The 27,581-nt window shown below is 40.5% G+C and overlaps 1 protein-coding gene across 9 annotated transcripts in view; it reads left to right on the top strand.

The window, feature by feature from the left end:
• Nucleotides 1–27,581, top strand: part of AGPAT4 (1-acylglycerol-3-phosphate O-acyltransferase 4) — a 154,280-nt gene that overhangs the window by 121,594 nt on the left and 5,105 nt on the right. For 6 of the 9 annotated variants that reach the window (XR_012158120.1, XR_012158118.1, XR_012158117.1 and 3 more), the window contains 4 exons: nucleotides 1,688–1,790; nucleotides 4,314–4,389; nucleotides 14,597–14,795; nucleotides 21,534–27,516. Coding sequence is in view for 3 of the 9 variants with exons in the window: in XM_073337853.1 (XP_073193954.1) it covers nucleotides 1,688–1,790; nucleotides 4,314–4,389; nucleotides 14,597–14,795; nucleotides 27,473–27,516 (422 nt within the window). In the remaining 6 variants the exon portion in view is untranslated. The remainder of the gene's footprint in view (nucleotides 1–1,687; nucleotides 1,791–4,313; nucleotides 4,390–14,596; nucleotides 14,796–21,533; nucleotides 27,517–27,581) is intronic. The other 3 variants (XM_073337853.1, XM_073337851.1, XM_073337852.1) reach the window with 2 other exon arrangements.

Raw genomic sequence — 27,581 nt, 5'->3', positions numbered from 1 at the left:
ACACAGACACTTAATTTGTGGCAAACTGGGGTGTAAATCCACCCCACACTAGCCTGCTACACATTGTGTCCCTGTGAACCCCGTTGCTGTACACTAATGGTTCCCTAGTGCTTTTTGACCTATCCCCTCCCCTTTCAAATGGGAGTAGATCAGGTCAGAAGAACCAACTGCCGTTCGCCAATTCTATGACCTGGAAGAGAAATAAAGTGTGTCAAAGGCTAACTCATGTATGAATCTACAGTAGTACCTCAGAGTTATGAACAGCTCAGGAATGGAGGTTGTTGGTAACCCTGAAATGTTTGTAACTCTAAATGAAACATTATAGTTGTTCTTTCAAAAGTTTACAGCTGAACAGTGATTTAATTCAGCTTTGAAACCTCACTATGCAGAAGGAAAATGCTGCTTTTAACTATCTTAATTTAAATGAAACCAGCACAGAAAGTTTCCTTACCCTTTCTAATCTTTTTTTAAACTTTCAATTTTTTTAGTAGTTTAACACCATACTATATTTTATTTGCCTTTTTCTTTTTTGGGGGGGTGGGGGTGGGGGTCTCTGCTGTTGCCTACTTGTATGTTTCCAGTTTCAGATTAGGTATGTGGTTGACCGGTCTTGTTTGTAACTGTGAGGTTCTACTGTATTTAGCGTCTGGACTTCTGAAGTCTCTTACTCTTCAAAATAAAATAAAACTTCTCCATCTCTGTAAACTATTCCTGTGCCCTTTCTCTCCCTCTCTCTGTCTCTAAGCTCCATAGCATTTTATTTTAATGAACTAGCAATATACTTTGCCTTTTTTTTTTATTGTTGCTGGGAAATATTCAGGCCATCTGTTGAATTACAGAAAGTTTTATTCCCTAGTTGTTGAGAGTTTGGCTGCAGTTTAGTTCCGTGAAATGCATATCCCAATGATTCTCATCTTAGTCATGTGTCTACATAGGAATTGCCAGATTAGATCAGCCTATAGTGAGTCTAAATTGGTATTCTGTCTCTGACAGTGGCTTGTAGCTAATGCTTCAGAAAAGGCTGCAAGAGCCCCATAATGGATGGAAAAACTGTGAGGAAAGTTTGTCCTAACCTCTTGTATTGTAACGCAAGAGGGATTGTATCCCAACTAAACTTCTGTGTTTTCTAGATCAACTGTGGATGTTAGTCACTTAAATGACTAATTTATTTTTTAAATGCTATTAGGCTTTTGACCTCACTATCTTCTAGCAGTGACTTCAACAACTATTCACTTAATGCAAAAATGTATTTTCTTTTATCAGTTTTAAATTTGTTACCATTCAATTTCCTTGGGTGTCCTCTCGTTCTTGTATTAATCACCTCTAGTTTCTTCTCTTTCCCTTCTCTTACCCACCCACCTGTTCATCATAGGAGACAAAGATAACCCTTTTAAAAGTAAATTGTGTTGGTACTGGTCTTGAAAAACATGCTTAGATGCCCTGCTTCTACTAATGTGTATTTGAATTTGTCCCTGTCACCTTGACATTGCTTACAACTTTAATTATGTCAGCTGCTGCTGGAGGCTATATGTTTAAATATACCCACTATCTGAGAGAGAATGAATATGGAAAATTGAAATTGTTCATGAAATGTCATTTCAAAGCACCTTAAATATAACCAAGACCACCCTATTAACTTTGAAAATTGATTTTACAAACAGTAAAACTGCTTTTTTTTTCCTTGTAGTTTCAGCTGTGTATGATTCTACGCTCAATTTTAGAAATAATGAGAATCCAACTTTGCTGGGAGTTTTAAATGGGAAGAAATACCATGCAGATTTATATGTAAGGCAAGTTATCCATGCTCATGTTTTTCCATATACAATGGTGTGCACTTTACTAACAAGCAGGGAAATGTTTTTTCTTGCAGGTAATTGATTATAAATTCATGTAAAACTTTCTTCAAAGGAGCTCAGGTGAACATTTATAGCTGTAAGTTTTCAAATTGTGTCACTATATGATAGGAGTCTTCAGAGTGCAGTTCCATATAGTTTTACAAGTTTGTTTTTCCTTAGCACAAAAGCATTGTTTAGTCTTTGATCAAATGCTGGATTGTTTATCTTGTGATGCACTTTCATTTTGGGAGAGCTGTTGTAAGCCATGGAAGAGTTTGTCCATTGCCTTAGTCTCTCTGCCCCAAGAATTGTATCTAGTTAGTTGCTACCAGTGGACATGTCATTGTTGTTTTGGGTGAGATCCTGAAAGAGGGGTCGGCCTGTGTTTTGTGAGACCACTTCTGTGTAGGTACTAGTACGTATCATGTAAATAAAACAAGTTACAATAAGACATACCTGGACTCCATGTCCCGGATTTCTCTACCAACCAGCAAGGTCCCATAATCTGCCATCACTTGGCGGAGGTGTGATTATATGTAGGACCTTATTCACAGTCTCGGTTCCACCAGCAGAATCTAGGTGACAGGTCACTGAAGCTAGAGAGTCCACCAGGAGTGGAAGTATAATGCTCTAATCCCTGCTATACCGGGAAACCTACAGCACTGCCCACAAAAGGGAGATGTGCTGATTCAGATGCAGCTTCCAAGCAGCAGTTCTTGGCCACAATATGAAGCTGCCATCTGTAGCTGGAATCCCTGTGAATTGAAACGTTGTGTTAATTCAATTGGCTAATGCTCCTTTGTTTGTGTTTTGGGGGTTACTTTCATGAGCACAGAACATCAGCTGATAGGTACCCTGCTATGCTTTTCAGGTGTTTAATGGCACTTGTAGCACAATTTTTTCCCCTCAAAATTCAGAATTTTTCAACTAGATCTAATAGGAAGCCACTGTATATACACACCCCTGAGTATCCACACAGTGCCAGTGGAAAATATCGAGATAGCTACAAGCTCTCGAGAGAATTTGAGGGGAGAGGTTGCTACCAAACCCATTAGCACGCCCTAAAATCCCTGTGTGATGCCTGAAGGATGTGATCAGGTGGCCAGCTCATATACTGCTCACAAGTGAGCAGCTTGTTCTAACCACAGGTGTTCAACAGTCCTTCTAAAGTAGGATATGTGCCTCCCTGCATGCGTCCCTTCTCCTTTTCCTCCAGGCTGTGAGCCGTGTATCATCCTGAGGGTGGCTCTGGAAACACAGATTAGCTGTACATGGCCCTCACTAGTCCACCGTTCCTCTGCCTCTTTGAACTTCCTGCATAGATCCTGAAGTAAGCGCAGGATTGGGCACTAAACTTCTCCTTTCCGGTCACTGCTTCAAGATCAACGCTGATAAGTTTGATCCTGGAAGCATCATATTTGCTCAGCAAAGTGTTTCAAGGTCTTGCTGATCATGAGACAATTTGCATTTTTAAGATTCTGATCTTGTTTCTGATACCTGTTTCCACTTAAATTATTGTATCACTTTAACAGCTGCTGTCTCATGGATTTCTAGAGAAAAAGAATGTTTTCCACTAAAAGCCTGCACTCCAGCTTGCCAATTGTGAAACAAGTATTAGTTTCTATTTGTAGCAGTTCTCAAGATGGGAGAATTGGACTTTTGAGGGGACGGGAATTATGTTAATCATAACGTTTTTTCTAATATCTGGTATCTTGTGAATTGCTGGGATTTTTGAATGGCTGCTTCGTACCATTACAAAGCCCAAAAAATTGCAGCTTTTTAAAGACACAGAACATGCATTTCTGGTGGTGGTGGTGGTGATTTATGGGCAATTCGATTTTAAAATTTTCACTGGTGCCTTAGGCTAGCAGGTGCTCTGGGTACTGTTCTAGAAGTGAACATTGTCAAGTCCTTGTCCAAGGCCAATGTAATTTTCATTCCCAGAGGTGGTTGTAGTTTTTCATAGGTATCTCCTTTTCTTACTGGTAAATTACAATTGAAATAAAGCAAATGTTTTTATAAAGACATTTTAAGCACTGGGAATAGCTGTTCCAAAAGCACTAAATATGATTGACCCTAATTGCAAAGGGAAACAAGTTTTACCTCTGAGTGCTCAGTTGTTAAACAAAATCTTGGGATGACTTAATCTGTGAGGTAGGAAGTTAACCTATTTGAAACTTTTATGTAGAAATATAGAAATGCAAACCATCATCCTATTAACTGGAAGAAGTCTTTATTGAGCTGCAAGTTTTACAGTATATTTCTAGCTCCAGATATTTCTAAAGACTGTTTATGGCTCTTACACTTAAAACTACACATCACTATGTCCAAAATTTGTACCTCAAAAGGCAGAACTAAAAGGAGAAAAATAATTAGTAAAGTAAATGAGTAGTAGTTTAATTAGATAGCAGTTTTAAGATCCACATTAAACAATATGAGTGCACTTTTTCTTTACTATCTCTTCTTTACTGTTTGCAGACGGATTCCATTAGAGGAAGTCCCAGAAGATGAACAGGAATGTTCTAAGTGGCTTCACAAACTCTATCAAGAAAAGGTTGGTTTATTATTTGGAACCACTAGATTAAGATAAATAATTTACATTAATATTATCATGCATACTGCAGCAGGGCTTTTTAGTAGGGCAGGTGTTCTTTCTCCATACACAAAAAGCAGCCTTATACTGTCAGTCAGTCAGGATCACCTTTATTTTAAATTAAAAGAACATAAGTAAAGTTTCAATGAGAGAACAGAGGAATACAAAATGGTAACTGCCTCTAAATCATGGAGAAGGCATTTAAAAGTGCTGTATGCAAGAAAACCTCATAACTGATTCTCTCTGGGTACACTGCAGATAAAAGATTCAATATTCCCACTCGTGAATTTGGGAATATTTTTTTTAACAGAGTCACAAAAATAATTTTAGAATGGGCTGAGCACCTGTCTCTGCTACAGGATGTATAGGAGACACACACTTTAAAAACAAATATTAATTTAGGACATGTTAATGATAAAAATAGGTATGTCAGTGTTTTTCTGCTAATGGAGTGTGGCATCTTTAGAGTGGCAGAACTGCTCAGTTTCTGGGTTTTCCTAGTCTATAAACATAGGAGGCAATGTTTTGCGGGTCTATTAGTTACGCACCCCAAACTCCCATTTCAGTCAATGGGAGTCAGTATGTGCAAGGAATATGGGTCTAGTCTGATTAGCCAGGAAATGTATGAGTGACATCTTTTGATGTATAATAATATAGGACTTTTCAGACCGAGAGATGGCTATGGGGTCTGCCAAGACCTGTTTCATGTACAACGTATCGATGGAATAGTAAGCCACCTGCTATACCACTTATTGTGTTTCTGTATTCAAACTGTTTGTGTAAAGGACATTTTTCCTGAACTGGTTAAGTTCTAGCCCCGTTCTTGGCTTCATCCATAACTCCCTTAAGCAGTTTATTAATATGGACATACAGTATAAATTACTTTCAAGTCTTGTAGACATAGTTCTGTCAGCTTTGTCTTTGGGCTACTCCCCTCCTCACTGGCTCCAAAGTCATGGTACTGAGGCCCGGTTTGAGGGGGACATAAATGGTATATTTCCACAGTAAGTATATTAAGTCACCTTCTGCCTTATGACCTTGTGGAAGGTATAAAGTAAACACACGTGGTCCTTTCATGGGTCACTAATATGCCACTTTTTACTACTCTCTACCATGTGGTGGCTTCTTCCCTAGAATTTCTGTCCCCAAGATAATATCTAGTCAATTGACAATAGAACACTTGAACTGAACAAGGTTGTGATTATTGCTTTCCAGTTCCTCCCCTACGTCTGTCTCCCTGTCACAGCCTTTATATTACTTATCAAATATCTTATTGATCTCTTTCTTACCGGCTAATGTTCAGGCAATGCCAGTAAATAGTTTAAAAATATCCTGTACTAGGTTCACAAATAGGCTGAGTGTGCAGTATAATTTCTTCTATGTAATATACGCTGGGCTACATCCAGTTATTTATAAAGCCTAATATTCCATTAAGTATAGGAAGAAAGAATATGCAGCTCTGTGCAGCCAATTCTTCCTCTGTCTGAGGGGAATCCTTAAAAAGATTAAGGTCTGAGCCTGCTCCCACGCCTCTTGTACTCCAGTGAAACTCCACTGATTTCGTTGCATTTATTCCGGACTCTCGCGAGTGTATGTGAGAGCAGAATCAGGCTCTTACTCAAAATCCATATTCTCCCCAGAGCTGGAGGCAGAGAGTTTTGAGAGAAAGGAACTCTTGATTGCTTCTTCAAGAAACTGTGGAGGAAAAACCATAATTCCCCCTAATTTTTTTACCACCATTTTTTTAAAAGTATATATTTTTAAGTTGGATAATAAGTAACAGAGCCACGTTAGGGATATTTATATTTTCAGATTATTTATTTATTTTTGGAAACTTAACAAATGATATATTTAAAGGGGCAATGATGCGCTGCAAGATATGTACTAATCAGCCAACCTATGTATGAGTGGGATACCTTTAAAAATGAGGTGAGGCACCCCAAGGTGGGCATCTGTTAGCTGCTGAGTATATTCCCTGTTGCCTGTCCTGTGTTGCTGGACATACTACTGTATGTTGTTGTGTTTTATTGCCCTTGAGGCAATGTATTTCTTTGGCCTGTTGCAGTGTACCCGGGGCATGCCAGAATTACTGTTTAAATGTTAAGGACTCAGTCCTGCAAAGTGCTGAGTGCTCCAGCCATGATCCAGCAAAGCACCAAAGCAGAGGATTTACTTTAAGTACTTGAGTAAGGGGTTGATCCTGCTTCCATGTAGTCAGTGGAAAAACTCCCGTTTGACTTGAATGGTGCAGGATCAAGCCCTAGTTTCTCCTAAGATCACTGTACTATGCAAGTGCTTAAAGTAAAGCATGAATCAAGTCCAGAGTAATGTTTGCCTTGCAGGATCCAGGCATAAATCCACACACTATTGATAAATGTCCTCTATGTTGTTTGGATTAATGGGTTTGAATAAATGAGGGAATTTTCAGGGTAGTTAATGGAAACCAGTGGACATGATCCTGTTTCCTTAGACAAGGAGGTTCTACTGCATTATCACCTTCTTGTCAAGTTTCAGTTATGCATTCTCAAATCAGAGATGCCATTTGTTGCATTCTGGGATGCAATCCAGACCAGTGAGGGGTCATCACTGTCTGCACTGCAACTTTGGGTGCCTCACAATGCTTTGCTATTGTAGCTCCCAACCTGTGCCGCTTACAAATCGGCTTCCAGCTTGCAGATCACACCCTGAGTGTCTGTGTGTAGCTACAGCCCTGGTCCAGCAGCTCTGACTTCAGAGCCTGTCAGCAACACTCCAGTCACACTCTGGCTTCCACCTGCCTGGTTTACGACTTGCATGGTGGCCCCAACACACTCCCAGTCCTGGATTTGGCCCCAAACATGTGTTCTCCATTGTCCAGCCCTCTCCAGATACTAAAGGTCTGTTGCCCCTGCCCAGTTCGCTATTTTAACTGGAGTTACCGAACAGTTAAGTTTAAACTCAACATTGGATTAGTTTTAATTTTAAAAAACCCAGATTTATTTAACTACAGAGCGAGGTTTTAAGACAGTACAAGTATAAGGCATTAAAGTCAGAAATAGTTAAAAGAGAAATAAATATCAACATTTTTCTAGTGGCTAAAACTTAACCAGCTAGACTTGGATCAAGGTAAAATCTTTACCGTGTGTTCCCAGCACCAGTGATGACCAAATTCTCAGGTCAGGATCTCCCCCATCATCAAAAAGCTGGTTCCTTTATAGTCTTAGGTGAAAGAGAGAGGGATGGAGGTTTTAAGAACAGGTTAGACAAACACCTGTCAGAAATGGTCTAGTTATTACTTAGTCCTGCCCTGAGTGCAGGGGACTGGACTAGATGACTTCTCAAGGTCCCTTCCAGTCCTACACTTCTATGATTCTATGGAGAGATGCCTTGGGGTGGTTTTGCCTTCACTTTTACAGTCCAGTCACCCTTTGAAGTAGATATTTCTGGGACTTACCCCTCCAAACAAAGTTTATTCAAACAGTGAAGAAGGTGACATGGAGTTTGGTGGTGAAAGTGGCTCCAGGCTCTTTCTTCTCCCCTGTGTATGCTGAAATGTAGATTTGCCTTGTGTCCTGTCATTTCCCCCCTTTCTGACTCAAGGACCCTGTTTACTACTTGTATGTAAATTGAGGTAAACACACACTCCTTTGTTTAGGATAGACCTGTTTAACAATTTTTGCCTACTCAGGGCAATGTGAGTTTAAACATGTGCTAACTATATCATCTAGGGGGAATTCATAATTTTACATATAATGTTGCTTCATACATTTCTCTGTGATATTTACCATCAAGTTATTAGTTTTCAAATGATACCTCACAAAGCATATTTTGTACAAAGATTTTTGAAGTAGTGTGTAGAATGTAAATGCAGGGGTGTGTTCCATTTCAGTTTGGTTCATTTTCTGGTTTAGCCATTATAGCAAACCTAACAAACACAGCCTTTGCAGATAAATGGCCCTGGCAATGGAAACAAATATCACTTATTCCTAGCAGAAACGCTTTGCGAAAAATTACAAATGTATTGGAAATAATGTTGAATTTGTCCTCCACACATACACCATGTAGTAATATGAATTATCAGTATGCTATTAGCTTTTTATTGATATTTTACATGACACTTTTAGATACAGGCTGTGACCTTAGTGAGTTGGGGTATATTCAACTGTCCAGGCCAGCTGAAACTCACTACCCATACCAGTGAGCATTGGGACCTGTTAAGGTCATCTCTCCAACACAGAATGCAGATCAGAGGAGCCCCAATATATACTATTTTTTAAAACCATGATTTTTGAGTGCTGACCAGACATGCCATACCTGTGGAAAAAAATACAGAAATTGGCCTTAGTTTTGGCTTAATTGGCTTGTGAGTTGCTTGTTGGCTAGTTTTTGGCTTGTTCCTTGTTTGGCTTGTAGCCTGTTGCTTCTTTTTTTTTTTTTTTTTAATTGGCTCTGGGAAAGAAGGGGAGAGAGTCAGGGGTGCCCAGAGGGCCCACCACACTCCCAGACTGCACTTCAGGGGGATCTAGTCACACAGAGTGTTGGGGTTCTTAGGGATTGTTTTGGCCTTGTTTTAAAATGGGATTCGCTTGATTTTTGGCTTATTGTGAAAGTTGGGGTGCTTATTTACCACATGAAAGTTGGCAACTGTGGTACTGACTCTTTCTTTTTAGATGCTGTGAGTTGGCAATATGGCAGTCAGCAAAAAATTTCTTTTCCACAGCAAACATTCCACTCTCAGTGAACACAAACACAATTTTAACTCTCAACAAACACACTGTAACCCCAGAATCTTTTCTCCACCAAAACAAAGGAGTGTGCTTCAAAATGGCCTTTTATTCTTCTGACCTTTTGCTCCTTCCGCTATATGCTCCTGTAGATGCTAGTCCCTGATGAATGGAACCCATTTTGTTATACAAGAGTGATTGATTGTGCTTTCCTATTTCCTGGGTAAATTAACTGAGGGGTTAAACAAATAGGCAGCAGCTGTGGCAACCCAATTATCTGAACAAATGGGGAGTTGAGTGTAATTCAGATGAAAATATGTTCATATTATTGAGCTCCAGTAAAACATTCGATTTTTTTCAACTTCAACTTTCTAATTGAACTATGTACATAGTTAGGAGATAGAGACAGTAATTCCGTCCATGGGACACATCTGCATAGTGGAGCAATCTGTTAATCAAGTTTGAAGAGTTGGTTCTTCTGGAGTAGCAAAATTTTATATCTTTCGTCGATATGGCATATTTTGCTAATGGACTAGGTGGCACAGAGAATTAATGCAATGGTTTTTCAGCCTCTGAACACCAGAGTGCACATGGCATAGACCCAGGTGGACGATGAATTTATTGGTCTTGCCCCAGTCCTTAGTGAACATGCTCCCACAACACAATTTGGCATGACGATCGATGGCAAATTGCCATGGAGATTAATGGTGGAGTTAGCAACGTGCATCTATAGGACAGTGGGGAAATCCATAGGAGAACACTATAAGTAAGCATACAAATATTATATTAACAGCATCTTTTCCTCTCTCGTGGGTTTCTTCATGTGTAGGGATACTTGGGGCCCCTAATCCTGGACTTCCCTTAAGCAGATACATCTTTCAGCATGCTCAGAAAGTCACCAAATTTGGGCTGTTGCGACCTTCAAATCCCCCTCTTGGTCCGAAAGTTCCAAAATCTGAATCCTGTTTGGGTTAATCAGAAATAAAAATTGGAGAGAAAAAAAACATATCCGAATCTTTACATATTTTAAAAAAAGATTCGGATATGTTTTTTTCTCTCCAATTTTTATTTCTGACGAACCCAAACAGGATTCAGACTTTGGAAATTTTAGACCAAGGGGGGATTTGCAACAGCCCGAATTTGGTGACACATATATTCATAGGGCTTCAGGACAAACATTAGTAGGCATTTCTGTTCTGATGTAAAAACAATCACCTAACGCACTTTAGCAACTGGAAATCAAAGGAAAGCAGATAGAGCAACAAAACTCATGTGATTCAAAAATGTAGCCGCTGACCCTGCGGAGTGTCTCCTGGGAAGTGCTGAACACCCTTGAGTCACTGATTTCAGTTGAAATTGAGAGTATTCAGCTCTTTCAAGGGGGTTGGGTTCATAATTTCATTGTACGCAAATTTGTGATTATTTAAACAAATTTCAGCTCATTCAGTTTGACTTTTCATCAGGTAAAGTTACTTTATTGTATTAATGACACCAGCATCTGAGGGTCAAAGTGGAAAATACATTTTGGGATAATAAAAGGAGCAAGATAAATATTTTTGATAGTTTAGACCCCCTGAGCCCATTCCTTATCTCTCATGGGTATAAATCAGGAGTGACTCTATTGAAATCAATTAAGTACCTCCATGTAGAATTAAATCCACACAATTTAAAAGGACATAAGTACGCATGTGGATTTTGCTGGTAGCTGACAGAAAGATACCAGTAAGGGTTGCCAGAACAGACACACGGTTTCAGTAGTGGTGTTGCACCAATGCCAAACAGGTAATACAACTGCCTTACTCTTACAAGAGATTCCCCTGTTTAGGCATCAAAGGATCACACTAGCCGTTTTGGCCACAGTGTTGCATTGAAAACTCATGTTCATCTGATTATCCACCCTAACCCCCAAGTTCTTTTCAGACCCATTGCTTCTCAAAGTACAGTCCCCCAGCCTACATTCTTTGTTCCTAGATGTATGACGTTACTTTTAGCCATACTAAAACACATTTGTTTGCTTGGACCCAGTTAAGCAAACCAGATGGCTTTGTATCAGTGACTTGTCCTCTCATTAATTATCCCGTCACCAATATTTGTATCACCTCATACTTTATCAGAAATGATTTTATATTGTCTTCCAGGTCATTGACAAAACTTTTAAATAGCATAGGGCCAAGAACCAATCTCTGTGGAATGCCACTAGAAACACACCCACTTGATAATTCCCCATGTACAATTATGCTTTGAGACCTATCAGTTAGGCAGTTTTTAATCCAGTTAATGCTTATTTTTAATTCATTGAAGAGGGCTCAGAGAAGAGTCACAAGAATGATTAAAGGATTGGAAAAGGTGCCTTAGAGTGTTGGACTCCAGGATCTTAATATGTTTAGTTAACAAAGATAATCTTAAGGAATGAGTTGATCGCAGTCAATAAGTGTGTGTGTGTGTGTATGTATATATATATATATATATATATACCCACACACACACACACACATATCAAATTTCTATGGAAAAGAAATTTGATGGCAGAGGACTCTTCCATCTATCAGACAAAGGTATAATAAGAGTTGGATGTTGAAGCTAGACAAAATCAGTCTATAAATAAGATGCACAGTTTTAACAGTGAGGGTAATTAACAATTTACCAAGGTTTGTGGTAGATTCTCTGTCAATGGAAATCTTACCATTCAGATTGGATGTTTTTTCTAAAATATATGCTCCAGTTCAGCGGTTCTCAAACTTTAGCAACCCAAGCACCCCCGTTTTGATTTAAAATTTTTCACTGACCCCCAAGTCCCCTGCTCTGCCCCAGGTCCTGCCCCCACTCCAACCTTTCCCCTCAGGCCACATCCCAACCCCACCTCTTCCCTGCCTTGCTCCTCTCCTTCCCTCCCAGTGCCTCCTGCATGCTGCTGAACAGCTGTTCCCCGGCGTACAAGAGGCACTGGGAAGGAGAGGGAATAGTTGATCAGCAGGCCAGCAGCCCCGGACATGATTCTACCACCTCCACCGAGTGTGCCCCATCCCCACTCCTCTGCCTCCTTCCCAGCGCTTTCTGCAGGCCCCAGGGAACAGCTGTTCCCAGGTGTGCAGGAGGCACTGGGAGGGAGGCAGAGGAGTTGATCAGTGGGGCCTGCGGGCCTCCTGGAGTACACTCACGGACCCCGGTTTGAGAAGTGCTGTTCCAGTTCACACAGGAATCAGCTCAGATGAGTCCTATAGCCTGTGATATGGAGGAGGTCAGTCTAGGAGATTATTATGGTCTCTTCTGGCCTTATGTCTATGAAGAGCCCTATCCAGCACTTAGGTAAAACTAGATTTGAGTTGGAGATTTGACTAAGTAAAAAGTGCTGAACTAAGTAAAAGGCCCTTTAATTAATGAAATGGAAAGAGATGCACAAATGTGACAGTGTTGAATTATTTCTAATAAATGTGCTTTAACTGATGAAGCACTGACAGGAATCATCCTGAAATGTGGGAACAAATTACCAAAATAAATTTCAGTAAATGTTTGTTTTAATAGATTTTTTTTTTAATATTCTCAGTGGAGATTTTTGCTGAATCACATCACTTGCATCAGGCTGACTTAGTGCTTCAAGACTTGATGTAATATTTTTAACAAATTTAAGCTACTCATGGATGCCATGGTTAAAGAGTGACCTTATAAAAACCTAGAAATCTAGGCAGACAGGTTGGCTCAGATTCCAACAACCTTATCTGCAAAGTTCTGTGAAATTCCTCACAGCAAGAAACTTGGCTCCATAACTGATTGGAGGCAATCCAGCTTAACCAGGCTATCCATGACATTGTGGATGCACTGGTAAAGGTGAAGAAATCTGAGTCCTTGCACCTATTATGTAAGTCAGTCTCAAACCTCTTGCGGAGAGCAAGGCTAAACACTTGCTTTCGTAGTGCAGAATCCCCCTAGTGGTGATGTCTATAACAGCAAGGGAAAATTAAGAATTCCTGACTAATGCTGGTATTTAGAATCATAACTATATGTGACATGACATAAGCCACTCATTATTAGTATATTTAGGTTAACCTGCTCATAAGCCAGACCTTCAAGGCACTTAAAAGGAAATTTCATATTTTGGGTAATTTGCCCAAGACAGTTAATTGACCATAATGATTCCAGTTCATTCTAATTCACAGTCAAGAAAAGGCATGTAATACATTTCTTTAATCTCCCTAAAAAGAAAGAGTAACATTTTAAGTATTATATAATCTTTTGAAAGTTGTATGTTCACTTGGAGTTAGATAAAACAGCAGTAGCCTGTAATTGCTCAAATTATTATTGATTAAAGAATTACTAGAGTAAATTAGAGTTTAAGAACATGTAAAAGAACAGAAATTAAATGACCTTTACTAAGTTGTTTGGGGCAATGCTGGCTACTGAAGAGTTATTAATTAATTCTGTCACAAAGCTAGCTAAGTAACTTGATGGTCAGGGAGATACGGCCGCATTCTGACTTCTCTTACAATGTTTTTCACACTGGTGTAAATCCATTCACTTCAGTGAATTTTTTCTCCTGGTAAACATTGCTGCAGGGGCTGGATGCTCCATCCCAAAGCCAGTTGGAGGGTTTTTTCCATTGACTTCAGTGGGAACAGGTAAAAGTGGTGAGCTTGAGCTGAGAAAGTAGCTAAGGGCCACATGCTTCTCTCTGTTATATGATGTAGGGGATGGCCTTGGAATTAAGACCTTCACTGCTACAAGCACAACCCTCTCCTACTAACGGTCACAGGAAAAAGTCCTCTAGTTGAAAACCAGATGAGATTCAAACCTCTTATGTGGACAAGTCTCTACAGCAGTGGTGGGCAGCCTGTGGTAATCCGCTAACGGGCCGTAAGACAGTTTGTTTACATTGACCGTCCGCAGGCACGGCTGCCCGCAGCTCCCATTGAATCTGGGTTACGCTGGCAGCATCAGTCTACTGCCAAAAAGGTGGGTGTTGAGGAAAAACATTCTTTGGAGGATGAGGCCAGCTGGCACTACCCTGAACTCCCATTTGGAATGTGGAAACCATTTAGATACAAGTTGCAGAAAACATTAGAAAATGGAGGGTTTGGTGATGAGAGCATTCCTAGACATTTCTGTGATGTACCAAGGGTATTTGTCTGATGGCTATCACTGTTGTCTGTAGATACAGCAGTCCTGTACCTATTGGTGTAAGGATGTACACAGAATTGAGTACAGTCAGGCTGGATGCTCATTAAAACTGCAGACTTGCGGGAATGTAGAGTCATCTAAAAGAGCAAAGGAAGGGAAGGGAACACTAATCAGTGTGTACTCAGGAGCATGAACTTTCATTCACTAAAAAGCACAAGATTTCCAGCCATCACGTGGTGTTTGATCTTCTTTTCAGAATAACTACTGTTCAGCAAAAGAAATATCAGAATTATAAAAGGCTGCTTCTATTATCCAGTAGGGATTCAAATGTTACGTTTCTTTGTTCTAACCAGGATGCCTTTCAAGAAGAATACTACCGAACAGGAACCTATCCAGCTACTCCCATAGTGCCACCTCGGCGGCCATGGACTCTTTTGAACTGGCTTTTCTGGGCCTTATTGCTGCTATATCCTTTATTCCAGCTCCTTATCAACATGGTCAGCAGTGGATCATCACTGACGCTGGCTAGTTTTGCTTTTGTCATCATTGTGGGTAAGTTGTTTGAGGATCACTTGAGGAATAGCTCTTTAAAAGGGCAAAGGCCCATCTTTCATTTTTTTGCTGGGTACTATTTGCACTTGCCTAATGAATTTCCAGATGCAAATCAGATGTAATTTCCTGGTGCATATTTGCACTTACAATCAGGTAATTAGGGTGTGGGTGTAGATTTAAAATGTGGGCTGTAGACAGACCAGTCCAGAAGCTGTGCTGTTCCAGTGCATGTGAGAGAACTGGGGTTTGTGGATGTGGGCACAGCTGCACTGCACCTTAAAATAATAATGAGTGAATCTCCGTACGTTGCTTCTCTGAACTGTCTAACCTTCTGGAGTCTGCAAAATTGAGCTGGATATTTCTCAGGAAAATCCTGTTTCTGAACTTCCAACCCTGAACTGGGTAAGGAAATGGAGGGGAGGGGAGTAAAAGTGGAAATTGTTACTCATACTTACACAAAACTCCAGAGTTTGGAAAAATGATTGAATTGCTTTATTTCATTTAAACCAGTTTGATTGGCCCTACCTGGCACTGAATAATTAATGGAATATATTTGTAATTAGCACTCAGAGAGCGTTCCTTCCTGCCCCTCCCTAGACTCTCATTATTGTGGCTAAAGATAAAATTATTTGTTGGTGGCTGTGAGGTTGTAACACACAATCTGAAAATGTCATTGTTTTAGTATTGCCTGATATCCATGCTACAGAGCCCTGTCATACACAAAGAGTATTCCTATTGACTTTTGTGGAATCCCTTGTGAGGAAAATGAGCAGGCATTGGGCCACATTTCATTACTATTATTTTTTTTAAATTAAAGATGGCTACAAACCAAAACTTTGGTGCCAAATTCCCCTGAGCCTGGGGGAGTGTAGATGGAGTTTGAACTTTGTGTCTCAGGTCTGATTTCATAGAATCATAGAAATGTAGTGCTGGAAGGGACCTTACTAGTCATATAGTCTGATGCTCTGTGCTGAGGCAGGACCCAGTGTATCTAGACCATCCCTGGTAGGTGTTTGTCTAGCCTGTTGTTAAAAACCTCCAATGCTGCAGGGGATTCCATGGCTTCCCTTGGAAACCTATTCTAGTACTTAACTTTCTAACTATACAGATAGTTTTTTCTGGTGTCTAACTTAAATCTCCCTGACTGCAAAGTAAGCTGATAACTACTTATTGTACCTTCAGTGGACATGGAGAACAATTGATCACTGTGCTCTATAACTGCCCTTAATGTATCTGAAGACGTATCGAGTCCTCTCTGTCTGCTTTTCCTAAGGCTAAACATGACCAGTTTTTTTAACCTTTCCTCATACGTCAGATCTAAATCTTTTATCATTTTTATTGCTCTCCTATGGATTCTCTCAAATTTGTCCACATCTTAGTGTGATGTCCCAAACTAGACACAGTGCTCCAGCTGAGGCCTCACCAATGATGAGTACAGCAGGATAATTACCTCCTATGTCTTACATATTACTCTCCTGTTAATACACCCAGAGTAATATTTGCCTTTTTCACAACTGCCTCACATTGTTGACTCCTATTCAATTTGTGATCCACTCTAACCCCCAGATCCTTGTCAGCAGTACTACCACCTGACATGCATCTGAAGAAGTGGACATTCACCCACGAAAGCTTATGCTCTAATACGTCTGTTAGTCTATGAGGTGCCACAGGACTCTTTACGACCTGCCCAGTTATTCCCTATTTTGAGGTTGTGTGTTTGATTTTTCCTTCATAAGTGAAGTACCTTGCACTTGTCTTCATTGAATTTCACCTTGTTGAAGTCAGGCCAGTTCTCCAGTTTGTCAAGGTCATTTTGAATTCTAATCCTGTTCTCCAAAGTGCTTGCAATCCATCCCAGGTTGGTGTCATTCAAAAATTTTATAAGCATACTCCCACTCCATTATGCTAGTCATTAATGAAAATAGTGAATAGTACCAAACACAGGACAGACCTCTGTGAGCTCCATGAGATGCATTCTACCAGTCTGACAGTGAACCATTGATAGCAACTACTTCTTGAGTATGGTCTTTTAACCCGTTGTGCACCCACTTTATAGAAATTTCATCTAAACCAATTTTTAAAAATTTGCTTATGATAATGTCAAGTGGAATTGTGTCAATGCATTACTAAAATCAAGATATATCATGTCTACTTTTCCCCCATCCACTAAGCTAGTAATCCTGTCAAAGAAGGAAATTAGGTTGGTTTGGCATGATTTCTTCTTGACAAAGCCATGCTGGCTAATATTTATATAATCCTCTCTTATCCTTTAGGTGCTTAAAAATTGATTGTTTAATAATTTGTTCCAGTATTTTTCTAAGTATTGAAGTTAGGCTGACTGGTCTGTAATTCCCCAGGTCCTTTTTGTTCCCATTTTTAAAGATAGGTACTATGTTTGCTTTTCTCTAGTTCGCAGGACCTTACCCATCGTCCAGGAGTTCTCAAAGATAATTGCCAACGGTTCTGAAATTGCTTCAGCTAATTCCTTAAGTATCCTCAGATGAATTTCATCCGGTCCTGTCAACTTGAATACACCGTACTTACCTAAATATTCTTTAACCTGTTCTTTCTCTATTCTGGCTTGTAGTCTTTCCCCCGTTAATATTAATTGTGTTAAGCATCTGGTCACCATAAAACTTTTGAATAGAGACTGAAGCAAAATAGACATAAAACACCAAAGCCTTGCTGATATAGTCTGTTATTGGCTCTCCTTCCCCCACTAAGTACTGGACCTACATTTGCCTTCACCTCTTTCTCCTAATGTATTAACAACAACTCTTCTTAGTGCCTTTTATGTCCCTTGCTAGGTGTAACTTGTTTTGTGTCTTAGCATTTCTGATTTTGTCCCTACTTGCTTGCTAATCCGCGACAGTGTGTCCATATTTCCACTTTTTGCAAGATTCTTTTTTGCTTTTGAAGCATTCCAGTGCTTCACCACCCTCCTAGTGAAAAACTTGGTTGTTTTCCTAGGTTGGCTATTAGGAAAAACGTTTTCGCTAGGAGGGTGGTGAAGCACTGGAATGGGTTACCTAGGTGGGTGGTGGAATCTCCTTCCTTAGAGGTTTTTAAGGTAAGGCTTGACAAAGCCCTGGCTGGGATGATTTAGTTGGGGATTGGCCCTGCTTTGAGCAGGGGGTTGGACTAGATGACCTCCTGAGGTCCCTTCCAACCCTGATATTCTATGATTTTTCAGATCATTAGAATCCCTGATAGAGACCTATTGGCGTCTTACTATTCTTCCTATCTTCCCTTCGCACTGGGATAGTTTGCTGTTGGGCCTTAATATTGTCGGAGAAACTTCCAGCTCTCCTGAATTTCTTTATCTCTTAGAATTTCTTCCCAAGGGATCTTACCTACCAGTTCTCTGAGTTTGTTAATCTGATTATTTTTGAAGTCCATTGTCCTCATTCTGCTGCTGTCACTCCTTCCTTTCCTTAGAATCATGAAATCTACCACTTCATGATCACTTTCACCCAAATTCCCTTCAAACTTCAGATTTAACAACCAATTCTTCCCTGTAAGTCAGAATCAAGTCTAAAATGGTTGCCCCCCGTCTCCCCTGGTTACATCTTCTGTCTTCTGAAACAAGAAATTGCCTCCAATGCATTCCAAGAACTTCATGGACATTCTGTGTTTTTTTTCTGTTATTTTTTCCAACAGATGTCTGGGTAGTTAAAATTCCCTGTTACTACCAGGTAGTTTGGTTTTTGTTCTTAAAAAATGCCTCATCCACCTTTTTGATTTGTTGCTCTAGGCCCCTACCATTATGTCACCCCTGTTTTTCTTCCTTTTTTATCTTCAGCCAGAGACTTTCAACTGGATTGCCTTTCACCTTCTTCTGGACCTCAGATCTCTGTCTCTCTCTCTCTCTCTCTTTTTATTTTCTCATTTCAATTTTAAGCTTCTTTTCGTGAGAAACAAAGCCTTTTCAGACCCCCAACTCAACAGTATTCTTAGAGGTTATGTACTTGTGTATGAGCATTGCATTGTTGCCAGCTACCAAGATCATGCTGAGTACATTGATGCTAAAAATGTAGGCCCAGAGCCTCTGCTGGTGTAAATTGGCACAACCCTGTTGAAGGCAATGGAGCTAGCTACTGAGGATCTGGCCCATTAAGTATAAAATCATTATAACGAATAAATCCAATAGAGTATCAATTGTATCTCCATATTATCTGTTGTCTTATTGCTCTAAGTCTGGTGTAGTTGTTTTTTTTGTTGGAGTGCCACTTAATAAGGTGGTGGTTTTCATAGAAGTCATAGAATCAGTGATGCTTCAGATTGCTGCCTACAGGTTTATGAAGTTTTCTCTTCTTGTAGAGTGTGGGCTTGGGGACATCATGAAAGCCCAGGAGAGGAATTTAATGCTCATTCATTCTGTTGAGTTATGCATCCAGTGACACTAACTGTTGCAAATACCTTCTCCTGGTCTCGGAGTTTTACAACAGGTCCAAAGAAATGCAACATATTTATTGATTCATGGACTTTTAAGGCCAGAAGGGCCCACTGTGGCCATCCAGTCTGCCTTTTGCATGACACACCGCGGTTCCTGCATTTAATCCAATAATTTGTGGTTGGAAGTAGGACATCTCCTGTAGAAAGCCATCCATGTTCAGTCAACTGCTCAAAAGGGGGGAGGGAGATGAAAAGAGAGGCATGAGTCTAAGAAAAGAGAGGCAGAGCCACCTCAAGCATTCCTTCATCCTAGGGAGGACTTGACACTCTGATCAAGAGGTAGTGGGGTTATTGTCTAAGTGGATGGTGCTTGTGTAGTCCTTTGCAGTAGGTTATAGCCTAAGGCATTTGACACCACTCTGTTATCTATATGAGGTACTTATATGGCCCCCATTACCATTATATCTGAGCTCCTCACCATCATTAATGCATTTACCCTCTCAATACCCCGGGGAGGTAGGAAAGTGCGACTAGCTCCATTTTATAGGTGGGGAACTGAGGCACAGAAAGACTAAGGCTGGATTTTAAAGGTATTTAGGCACCTAACTGCTACTGAAATGAATGGGAGTTAGGCACCTAAATACCTTTAAAAATCTGGGTCTTAAGTGACTTAGTCGAGTGACTCCCAAGGTGAAGCCTAGTGCCTTAACTACTACATCATTTTTTCTCCCTGAACAATAAGGGAGGAAGGGACCAAAGAAAGCTGATTATGGTACGACAAATACAAAAGAAGCCCTTTGCTTTTCTTTCCTGCCTCATCCTCACTAGAGCACTTTGCTGGTTCCAGCAATTTAATAGGCTAGTTTAATAAGCAGGTTGCTGAGACTGTTTGAATGTGATGCTCATCCACAGGACTGGTTCTTAGGTCTCTACTTTGGAAGTTTGAAAAAGTAATCTACAACCGTTTGCTGCAGCCAAAGCAAGTGAGCAAGCTCCCAGGACACTGAGATGTGGTTGAGGGATGCAGTGAAGCTAGCAAGATTAATGAATTGTTGCATACCATACTCGTTGCTAGTAAGTGCCTGGCAGTCACATTTTGTGTGACGCTGCAGGATTTAACCTTCAACAGGGATTTGAGAACCTATTATGCTTCACAGCAGCTCTGCGCTTCTCTGTGTTTTAATGTTAAAAGAAACTTGAAATTCAGGGGAGTTACGCACCCAGTGTTGTTGAATTGCAGTGGGAACTGAGGGACTAATTCTCTTAGGTTCCTTTGAATAGCTCAACCTTGGAGCTTAACCAATAATTAATGACAACTTGCAACCACTGCATTTATTGTGAGGAGGGAAAAATCCTGTAGCATGTGAAACATAGTATCAATCGATTTGGGGCGGGACTGGTTCATCGTGCTGTTGAGACACCCAAAAGATACTAGGCCACATCTGAGCCCCAAAAGGTGCAAGCTTCATGGTTCATTAGGAAACAGCAAGCTCATTTAAATTGAGGGTTCAGAAAGGGACAGGAGTAAAAGAATACTGAGCCTTTACAGGATACAATACCACCGGTTTTATTTTTAGTCAGTTACTTTTGTTTAATTTACAGGGCTATACTTTTCCCTACAAATTCCAACATGTATGTATTTTATCTTTAATTGGCAACATCTTCAGTCACATTCTGCTGGGACACCTCAATTTTAGCTCATCTGGTCACACGAGCTGTTGTAGCCAATAGCAGAGCTCCAGTAACCGTCCTGGAAAAACAGTCCTGTTGTCTGTGTATTGAGGATCTCTGCTATGAACTTGCTACACTTGCTCCTATGGAGAGGTGCCCTAACATCACATAGTTGTGGGCCCCTATCTTTTGCGATAGCTAAATAGTCAGCAGGGTTTGGTTTGGTTTTTTCCAAAAATTTACTAGCCAAGAGATGATGGCGGAACAATATAAAACTACATTAAATCTCATGACCCTCTGCACCAAGTAGAGCTGTTTATTTGGCAGATCCAGTATGTAATACATCCATACTCTATTTGCACAATCTTAGCTGCTCTGCCTTCATTAGCAATGTGAGTCAGAGCTGTAGTGCCCAGCTGAGTTAACATATCTCAGCCAAGGGAAGCTTATATTATTGTAAACAGGGGTTAGTGGAATGTACTGAAGGCAATTTACCATTGTTCATAGCCTAATGCTAGAATAGACTTTTAAAATTGGTAGGTATATTTCATCCTAGGGTGCAGTTCTTTCTTCCATTCTACTAATGAAAATACCTTAGATCAAAAGGTGGCATCCAGGATATGCAGGTGTATTTTTTGTGTTTATGATTGTTTTGTGTCCCATATTTCACAGATAAGCTTCCTGATTCTGGACCACCCAAGTCCATAATATCTGATCATAGATTTACTGCACTCTGTCAAATCAGAAATTTCAGAGCCAGGTTTGTCATGTATTTCTGTTTTATGGGCTCAAGGTAAGAGAGCTAAAGTGAACAAGCATCCTGTGAGGGAGAAGAGATGAGAGGTATTTGAGTGCTTCTCTTGCCTGTAATCCTCAATTCTGATTCAAACCTTTCCCTCTTTCTCTTCCAGACAGACACTCTCTGACCAATCTTATTATAGAGTAATAAAAGTATTTGCTTGCAATCTCAGCACCTGGTGTTTTTGAAGAAAAGAATTGTATAAGAGAAATGGCTGATTCTATGGTTGAATCAGAGCAATAATATCATAGTAGACTAGCAATTATCTATTGCTCCCATCTACCCAAGATAATTATAGTATCTTTAATTATCTTGTGTAGATGGGAGCAATAGATAACTGGACTATATTTAACTACATCAGTTCAGCTTGAACTCTTCAAGCCCCCAGTGTGATTTTATAATTCCATACTGTGAATGCTGATTGAGAGCCATTCCCTCTCACTGTTACACAAAAATAATAAATAAATGATCTTGGTGTTATTTGTATGGGAGTCCCTTGTCCCAAAGAGCAAGCATCTGACTTAGGATCCCAAAACACCTAAATTGTATTTTCAAAGGTGACTAGGAGCCTAAGTCTCATTGACTTTTGGTGAGACTTAAGCTCCTGAATTACTACGGCACTATTGAAAATTTTACACTTAATTCCTATAGTGCATCTACTTAATGGGTTAGATCAAGAAATGAGGGCTGATTAAACCAAACTCTGGTAACTCTATTGGAAGAATTCAATGTGGTTATTGACTTCAGACAGAACACAGGACTGGGTCATGTTCTGGATTTCTACACTTGGTATAGAAGAGAACAGTTCTTGTTATATCCAAAGTTTACCCTTTGTTAGTAAAGAAGCTGTCAACAGTATTTCAAAGGGGAAAGTTGATTTCATATGCAGGAGAATAAAGGATTGCTCTTGGGTTTTAAGGGGGGGAAATAGCTCTTAAATGTCTAATGCTAAAAAGATAACATTTGGGCTTTCAGACATGGCTCCAGTCCATAAAGTGTCTTTTACAGGCAAGAGAATTATACAGTTCAAAACAAGCATGAGTAATAATGAGATCTCTTAAAATCTGCATGAGCTTGTGTATGTTTCTATTATACATGTGTGAGTGCTGTCACAGGACCTGCTACCATTGGCTGCAATGGAAACAGGAGTGGCTCGCTACTGACAGAACTCCCAACAGCTCCCAATATGAACTGTAACAGGGTTTTAAAGGTTAAAATAAACTGTTCTATGTGGTAAAACTAGTGTTGTCATGAGTGTACCTGAGGGCAGAATGGGCCCCTAGTATTGTCAGTAAATTAAAAACCACCTGGTCTGCAGAAGTGATTAATTTGTGTCCGAATGAAAACTCAGTGTGTAGTTTCACTTCCTGCATGTGTAGCTGCATGTTTTGTGCATGCAACTTAGCCACACAGCTTTGAAAAAGTTGCCCTTCTTAAACTCCCTGATTTCTGTATCTGTTAACTTTTTTTTATACTATTCAGGACTAGACCAAGTGGAAATCTTGATGAAGCAGCTTTGGTTGTTCAAATGCTGTTGCATGTCAGTTATGTAAGCTGTATGACTTACATATGTGTTGTAACATAAATATGGAACTTCCCTGTACCTACCGAGAATGCACCGACATGTTGCTTACAGCAGTGGTTATGCTGAGGAAAAGCCAGGAATTAACTGATGAGGGGGGAATTAACATATTTTTAAATACTGTATATTACTAAATAGGATCTGTACTGAGACTCTTTTCTTAGTACTAGAACCAATTGCACAGAGCAAAGATCACAGAATTGGCTCAGTCTGACACGCTTTTCAATCCCTGTGAATAGATTCACTGGCCAGCACCCTGCCAATCAAGAGCAACTCCCTAATGGCCTCGTAAATTGGTCAATTGGTCTGGGGCCATTGCCACCCAATCTGGGCCCGGCTCCCTCCTTAACACTGCTCTGGGGCAACCTTGTCCTGGTTTACATCCCTTCCACCTCCCCGCCAGTTGGTTTCTTGGGGACCAACTAGCCATAGGCTTCCCCTCTATCATCTTCTGAGATAACTTAAACTTTCATGGCAAATTAGAAAGGCTGGAATGACATAGTAGCAGTCACAGCCTGGTTACTCCTTCCCCTTCTTTAATGAGAGGCATGTGTTCCTATCATTGCAGCTGGGATTTTTTATTATTATAACCTTAAACATGACTGAGTCATAGCAAGGTTGGAAATACCCAAGTTAGCAATTTTCTTTTTCACCGGAGTGTAGTAAGTCAATAAGAACGTTCTGCAGGAGAACAATAAAAACACCTTATTCCACCTCTCCTTGACACATAAGGTATAAGAGAGAGAAAGAAAAGATGACTTCAAGTGTTACCTTTGAAACGTATTGCAAATATTTGAGTCTGTAAGACCGACCTTTTAATTTTATTGTAACTTTTGCTTGTAGTTTTGAATTGACTCAAAAACCGGTGTGGTGTTATCAGCTACAACAGAGTTCAGAGAATGCCAAAGAATTTGTATTTGTGGTGGAGAGCTCTGTTAGAGAATCCTTTTCTGTGAGTGCAGCACATTGCACTGTTGGCTCGGTTTTAAATTCTGGTTGCTGTGGTTCACATTCTGCCTACAAAAAGCATATCTTAGAACTGTCAGAGTTGCATCTTTCATCCCTGGTTGTCTAGAGCACTCTCGCTGTAAGTGGAAATTTAAGAGAGATGTGAAGAATAATCTTACAATATGTGAAGGGTATTAAAAAGAAATTCACAAATGTAATTTTTCCCCCTCTCCATGCATGCACATCATGACAAATGTATAATAGTTTGGAATGGCAAGGTTCTTTTTTGTAGAATTGTTTTTAAGTCTCTCAAAGTTTGCAGGGGGACGGGGGACGGGACTATAGAATATAGCATAAAGGGGAAAAGTCAAAATCTTAGATAAAATATTTGTAAAATCAAACTTAGGAACAGAGAAATTGCCCTACTGAATCAGACCGGGTGTCCATCTAGTCCCATGTCCTGTCTGTCTCAGAAAATGGCAAGTTTGAGGTGCTTCAGAGGAGGGGATGAGAGATGTTCCATAGGGGAAGTTTCTACCTAATCCCATTATAGCCATGAAATTTCAAGTCCCCCATGGGGAGGAGAATGGGAACAGGGGCTAACTGTGAAGCTGTAAGTTACCGTGGATTTGTTATAATACCATGGTGGTTGTACCGCATATTGCTGCCTTTGGCAGGTTCTCCTCGCATTGACGAACTCTTTGAGCCCAGTCTTCCATTTCTTATTCTTTCAAAAGTCCTTCAGTTTTGCCTGAGCGAGAACTCAGGCTGCTTAAATGGACATTTTAGATCTTAAAGCAACTGTTCCCTTGCATGAAGAGGGTAAAGCGTAAGAGACTGCACTCCCTTCGCACCATATCCATAGTTTATAGTGGGGGGGGAACTGGGAACAAAGTTATCTGTGTGGCTGAAGCTGGAACTCTATCTATAAATCCAGGCCATAGGCTGGGCCGTAGTAGCAGCTGTACCCTGTCTCTGCATGCTCCTGGTGCTTAGCCTTCCATGCCCCGAACTTAAATAGAGTTTTTGGACAAAACCCTTTTCCTCAGTTTGCTACTGGGCTCAGGTTGAGAACTTCAGTAAAGAGAATCTGACCTTTTGGGATTAAATATGAGCCCCTGTCCATGCAGCATTGCCTTCAAAGGTTCAAGTGCTGTGCTACTATTTCTTTTCCTTTCTGTCCCCTCCACCCTCCCCAGGCAGCTTTTGGGATCCACCTCCTCCACATAAACCTCAGAATTGAGCACTTCTTAATACTCTCTTAAGCGTGACTACCTCACCCCTGTCCAGCCCTGTCATCCTTCTAAGGCCCATCTGTTGTACCTTCTTCAATCTGCAGTAGCCTTTCTGTAGCAGGTACTCTGTAAAAGCCCACAACTCTGTAAAAGCCCTGGGATTTGCTTGGTTGCCATAACAATCGCTCTGATTTGTGTTCTGTTTTTCAGCTCCACATGCTGATTTCCTCTTTTTCTGTTGCCAGGCACTGCGGCGATGGTTTGAGTTTCTGTCTTGTTGTTATCCCAGCTCACGTGTCCGACTCTGGTTCTTCCTCTCCACTCTCTTTCCCATTTGAAACCAAAATAATTGTTGCCATTTTGTTTTTGGTTGAACTGAGTCCTCATGTTACAGGCTTTTTCCAGTCCAAGTGAGAGTGCGGCCTCTCTCTGCACGAGTGAGGCCATCTCGAGGCAGCTTCTCCCTTCCCTGCCATGTGCTGCTGTGCACAGATATACAGCAGCATCACTGAGGACCATGGATCTCACTGTGGGCAATAGCTGCCTGAAAGGGAGCAGGAGGAGGTGGGACTGGACATTTCATTCCACCAGCCCTTCACTTGTGATTTTGCTCCTGTAATATTTTACCCTAGTACACTCCCTGTATACAACATTTTAAAAAGAAATACTTTGGCCTAACTTAGCCTTTCATCCAAGCAGCTCAAAGTATATTCTATATCATCAGTGAACCTTGCTACACCCCAGCCAGGTGTATTATTATTTATTGGTAATCTGTTTTACAGATCAGTAAGATGAAGTGCAATGGGCCAAATTATCCTTACTCTCCATTACTTCAGTGAGGGTGTAAATCAGCGTAGAATTTATTACATGGTGAGTTGGGGGGAAAGCTGGGAAAAGAACCGAGCAGTCTTACCTTCACCTGATCCAACTACTACAACGTCCTTCCGCTGTTGAAACCTGCTTTGAAGGTTCAGGTAGATCATGTGTGGCTTCATCCTTGGAAGATCAAACTGTGTTTGAAAGGAATTAGTTAATCCTGACCTTCCCTTTGAATCCATATTCACTATCGTGGTGCTTATACGTGTCCAGCTATTTTCCTATTTTTGTCTGTAATCAATGACTTTACAGTCTTTCCCACTACTGAGGTTAGCTGTAAAGGTCTGCAGTTTCTGATCTCTTCCTTTAATGCCTTCCTAAATGAGGGTGTCTTGTGAGCTTATTTCCAGCCTATAGATCCCTCTCCTGAAGAGGTTTCGAAAAATCCCTATTGTACCTTATTTTTTTTCCTCCGTCTCTCTTTTGAAATTGAGCCTGTAGGCAAAATACGCCCTTTTGACTTTCCTATGTGTCTTTCTCAACATTCTGTAGTTTGATAATGCGGCTCTTTCAAATTTCTTTTCTTCTTCTTCCTATTAAAAAGGCAGGTGGGTATTTTAACAAGCCAGCCAGTTCACCTCCTTGGAACAAGTTGCCAAGGGCACAAAACAGGAGCTGCTGTAACAATTCAAACCTTTTAGCATTTGCCAGAGAGGCCTGATACACAATCTCAGTGGATTGCACGTTTAGTGGCTTCTGGCTGTATACAAAAAGATTTTACTTCATTCAGCTATATTTCAAATGAGCAACTCTTGTGAACCATTGTTGGCCCTGTCTTGCCTACTTGGGCAAACCAGTCAGGGAATACTTCCAGCAAAGAAGAGACTGGTTATTTTTAATTACTCCCCATCAGTGAAGTTACTTGACTGGAATGTGGACAAGAGGTAGCCACTGGTTTTGGTCATGCTGGTTGTATTTTCTCAGGTTGGTTAGGGATGTGCTGATGCTTTAGGGAAGAATGCTGAGCTATTTCTTGCTTTCTTCAGATTGGTACAAAAATCATTAATTCATAAGCAACTTGGTCAGTATTTATGGTGTCTTCCATGGACTTCAGTGGGTGTTGGATTGGGCCCTCGCAGAGCATGAGAGCATGTATTTCTAATAAACTGTGCATGAGTGTGTGTGGATGTCTCTCTCTTTCTCTGTTCCTCTGTCTCTCCTTCTCTCCTAGACTCTGCTTGGTGGCTAAAAGACCTTGATGAAGGCTTGACTATAGTAAGTGAAATCATGTGAGCTCCCTAGGGTTGCCCATAAGACTTCAGGAAATTATTCATGTTTGG

The sequence above is a fragment of the Lepidochelys kempii genome, chromosome 3, assembly GCF_965140265.1.
Source record: "Lepidochelys kempii isolate rLepKem1 chromosome 3, rLepKem1.hap2, whole genome shotgun sequence".
In the NCBI taxonomy this organism is placed as follows: Eukaryota; Metazoa; Chordata; order Testudines; family Cheloniidae; genus Lepidochelys; species Lepidochelys kempii.
This window is presented reverse-complemented; position numbering and strand designations above follow the sequence as displayed.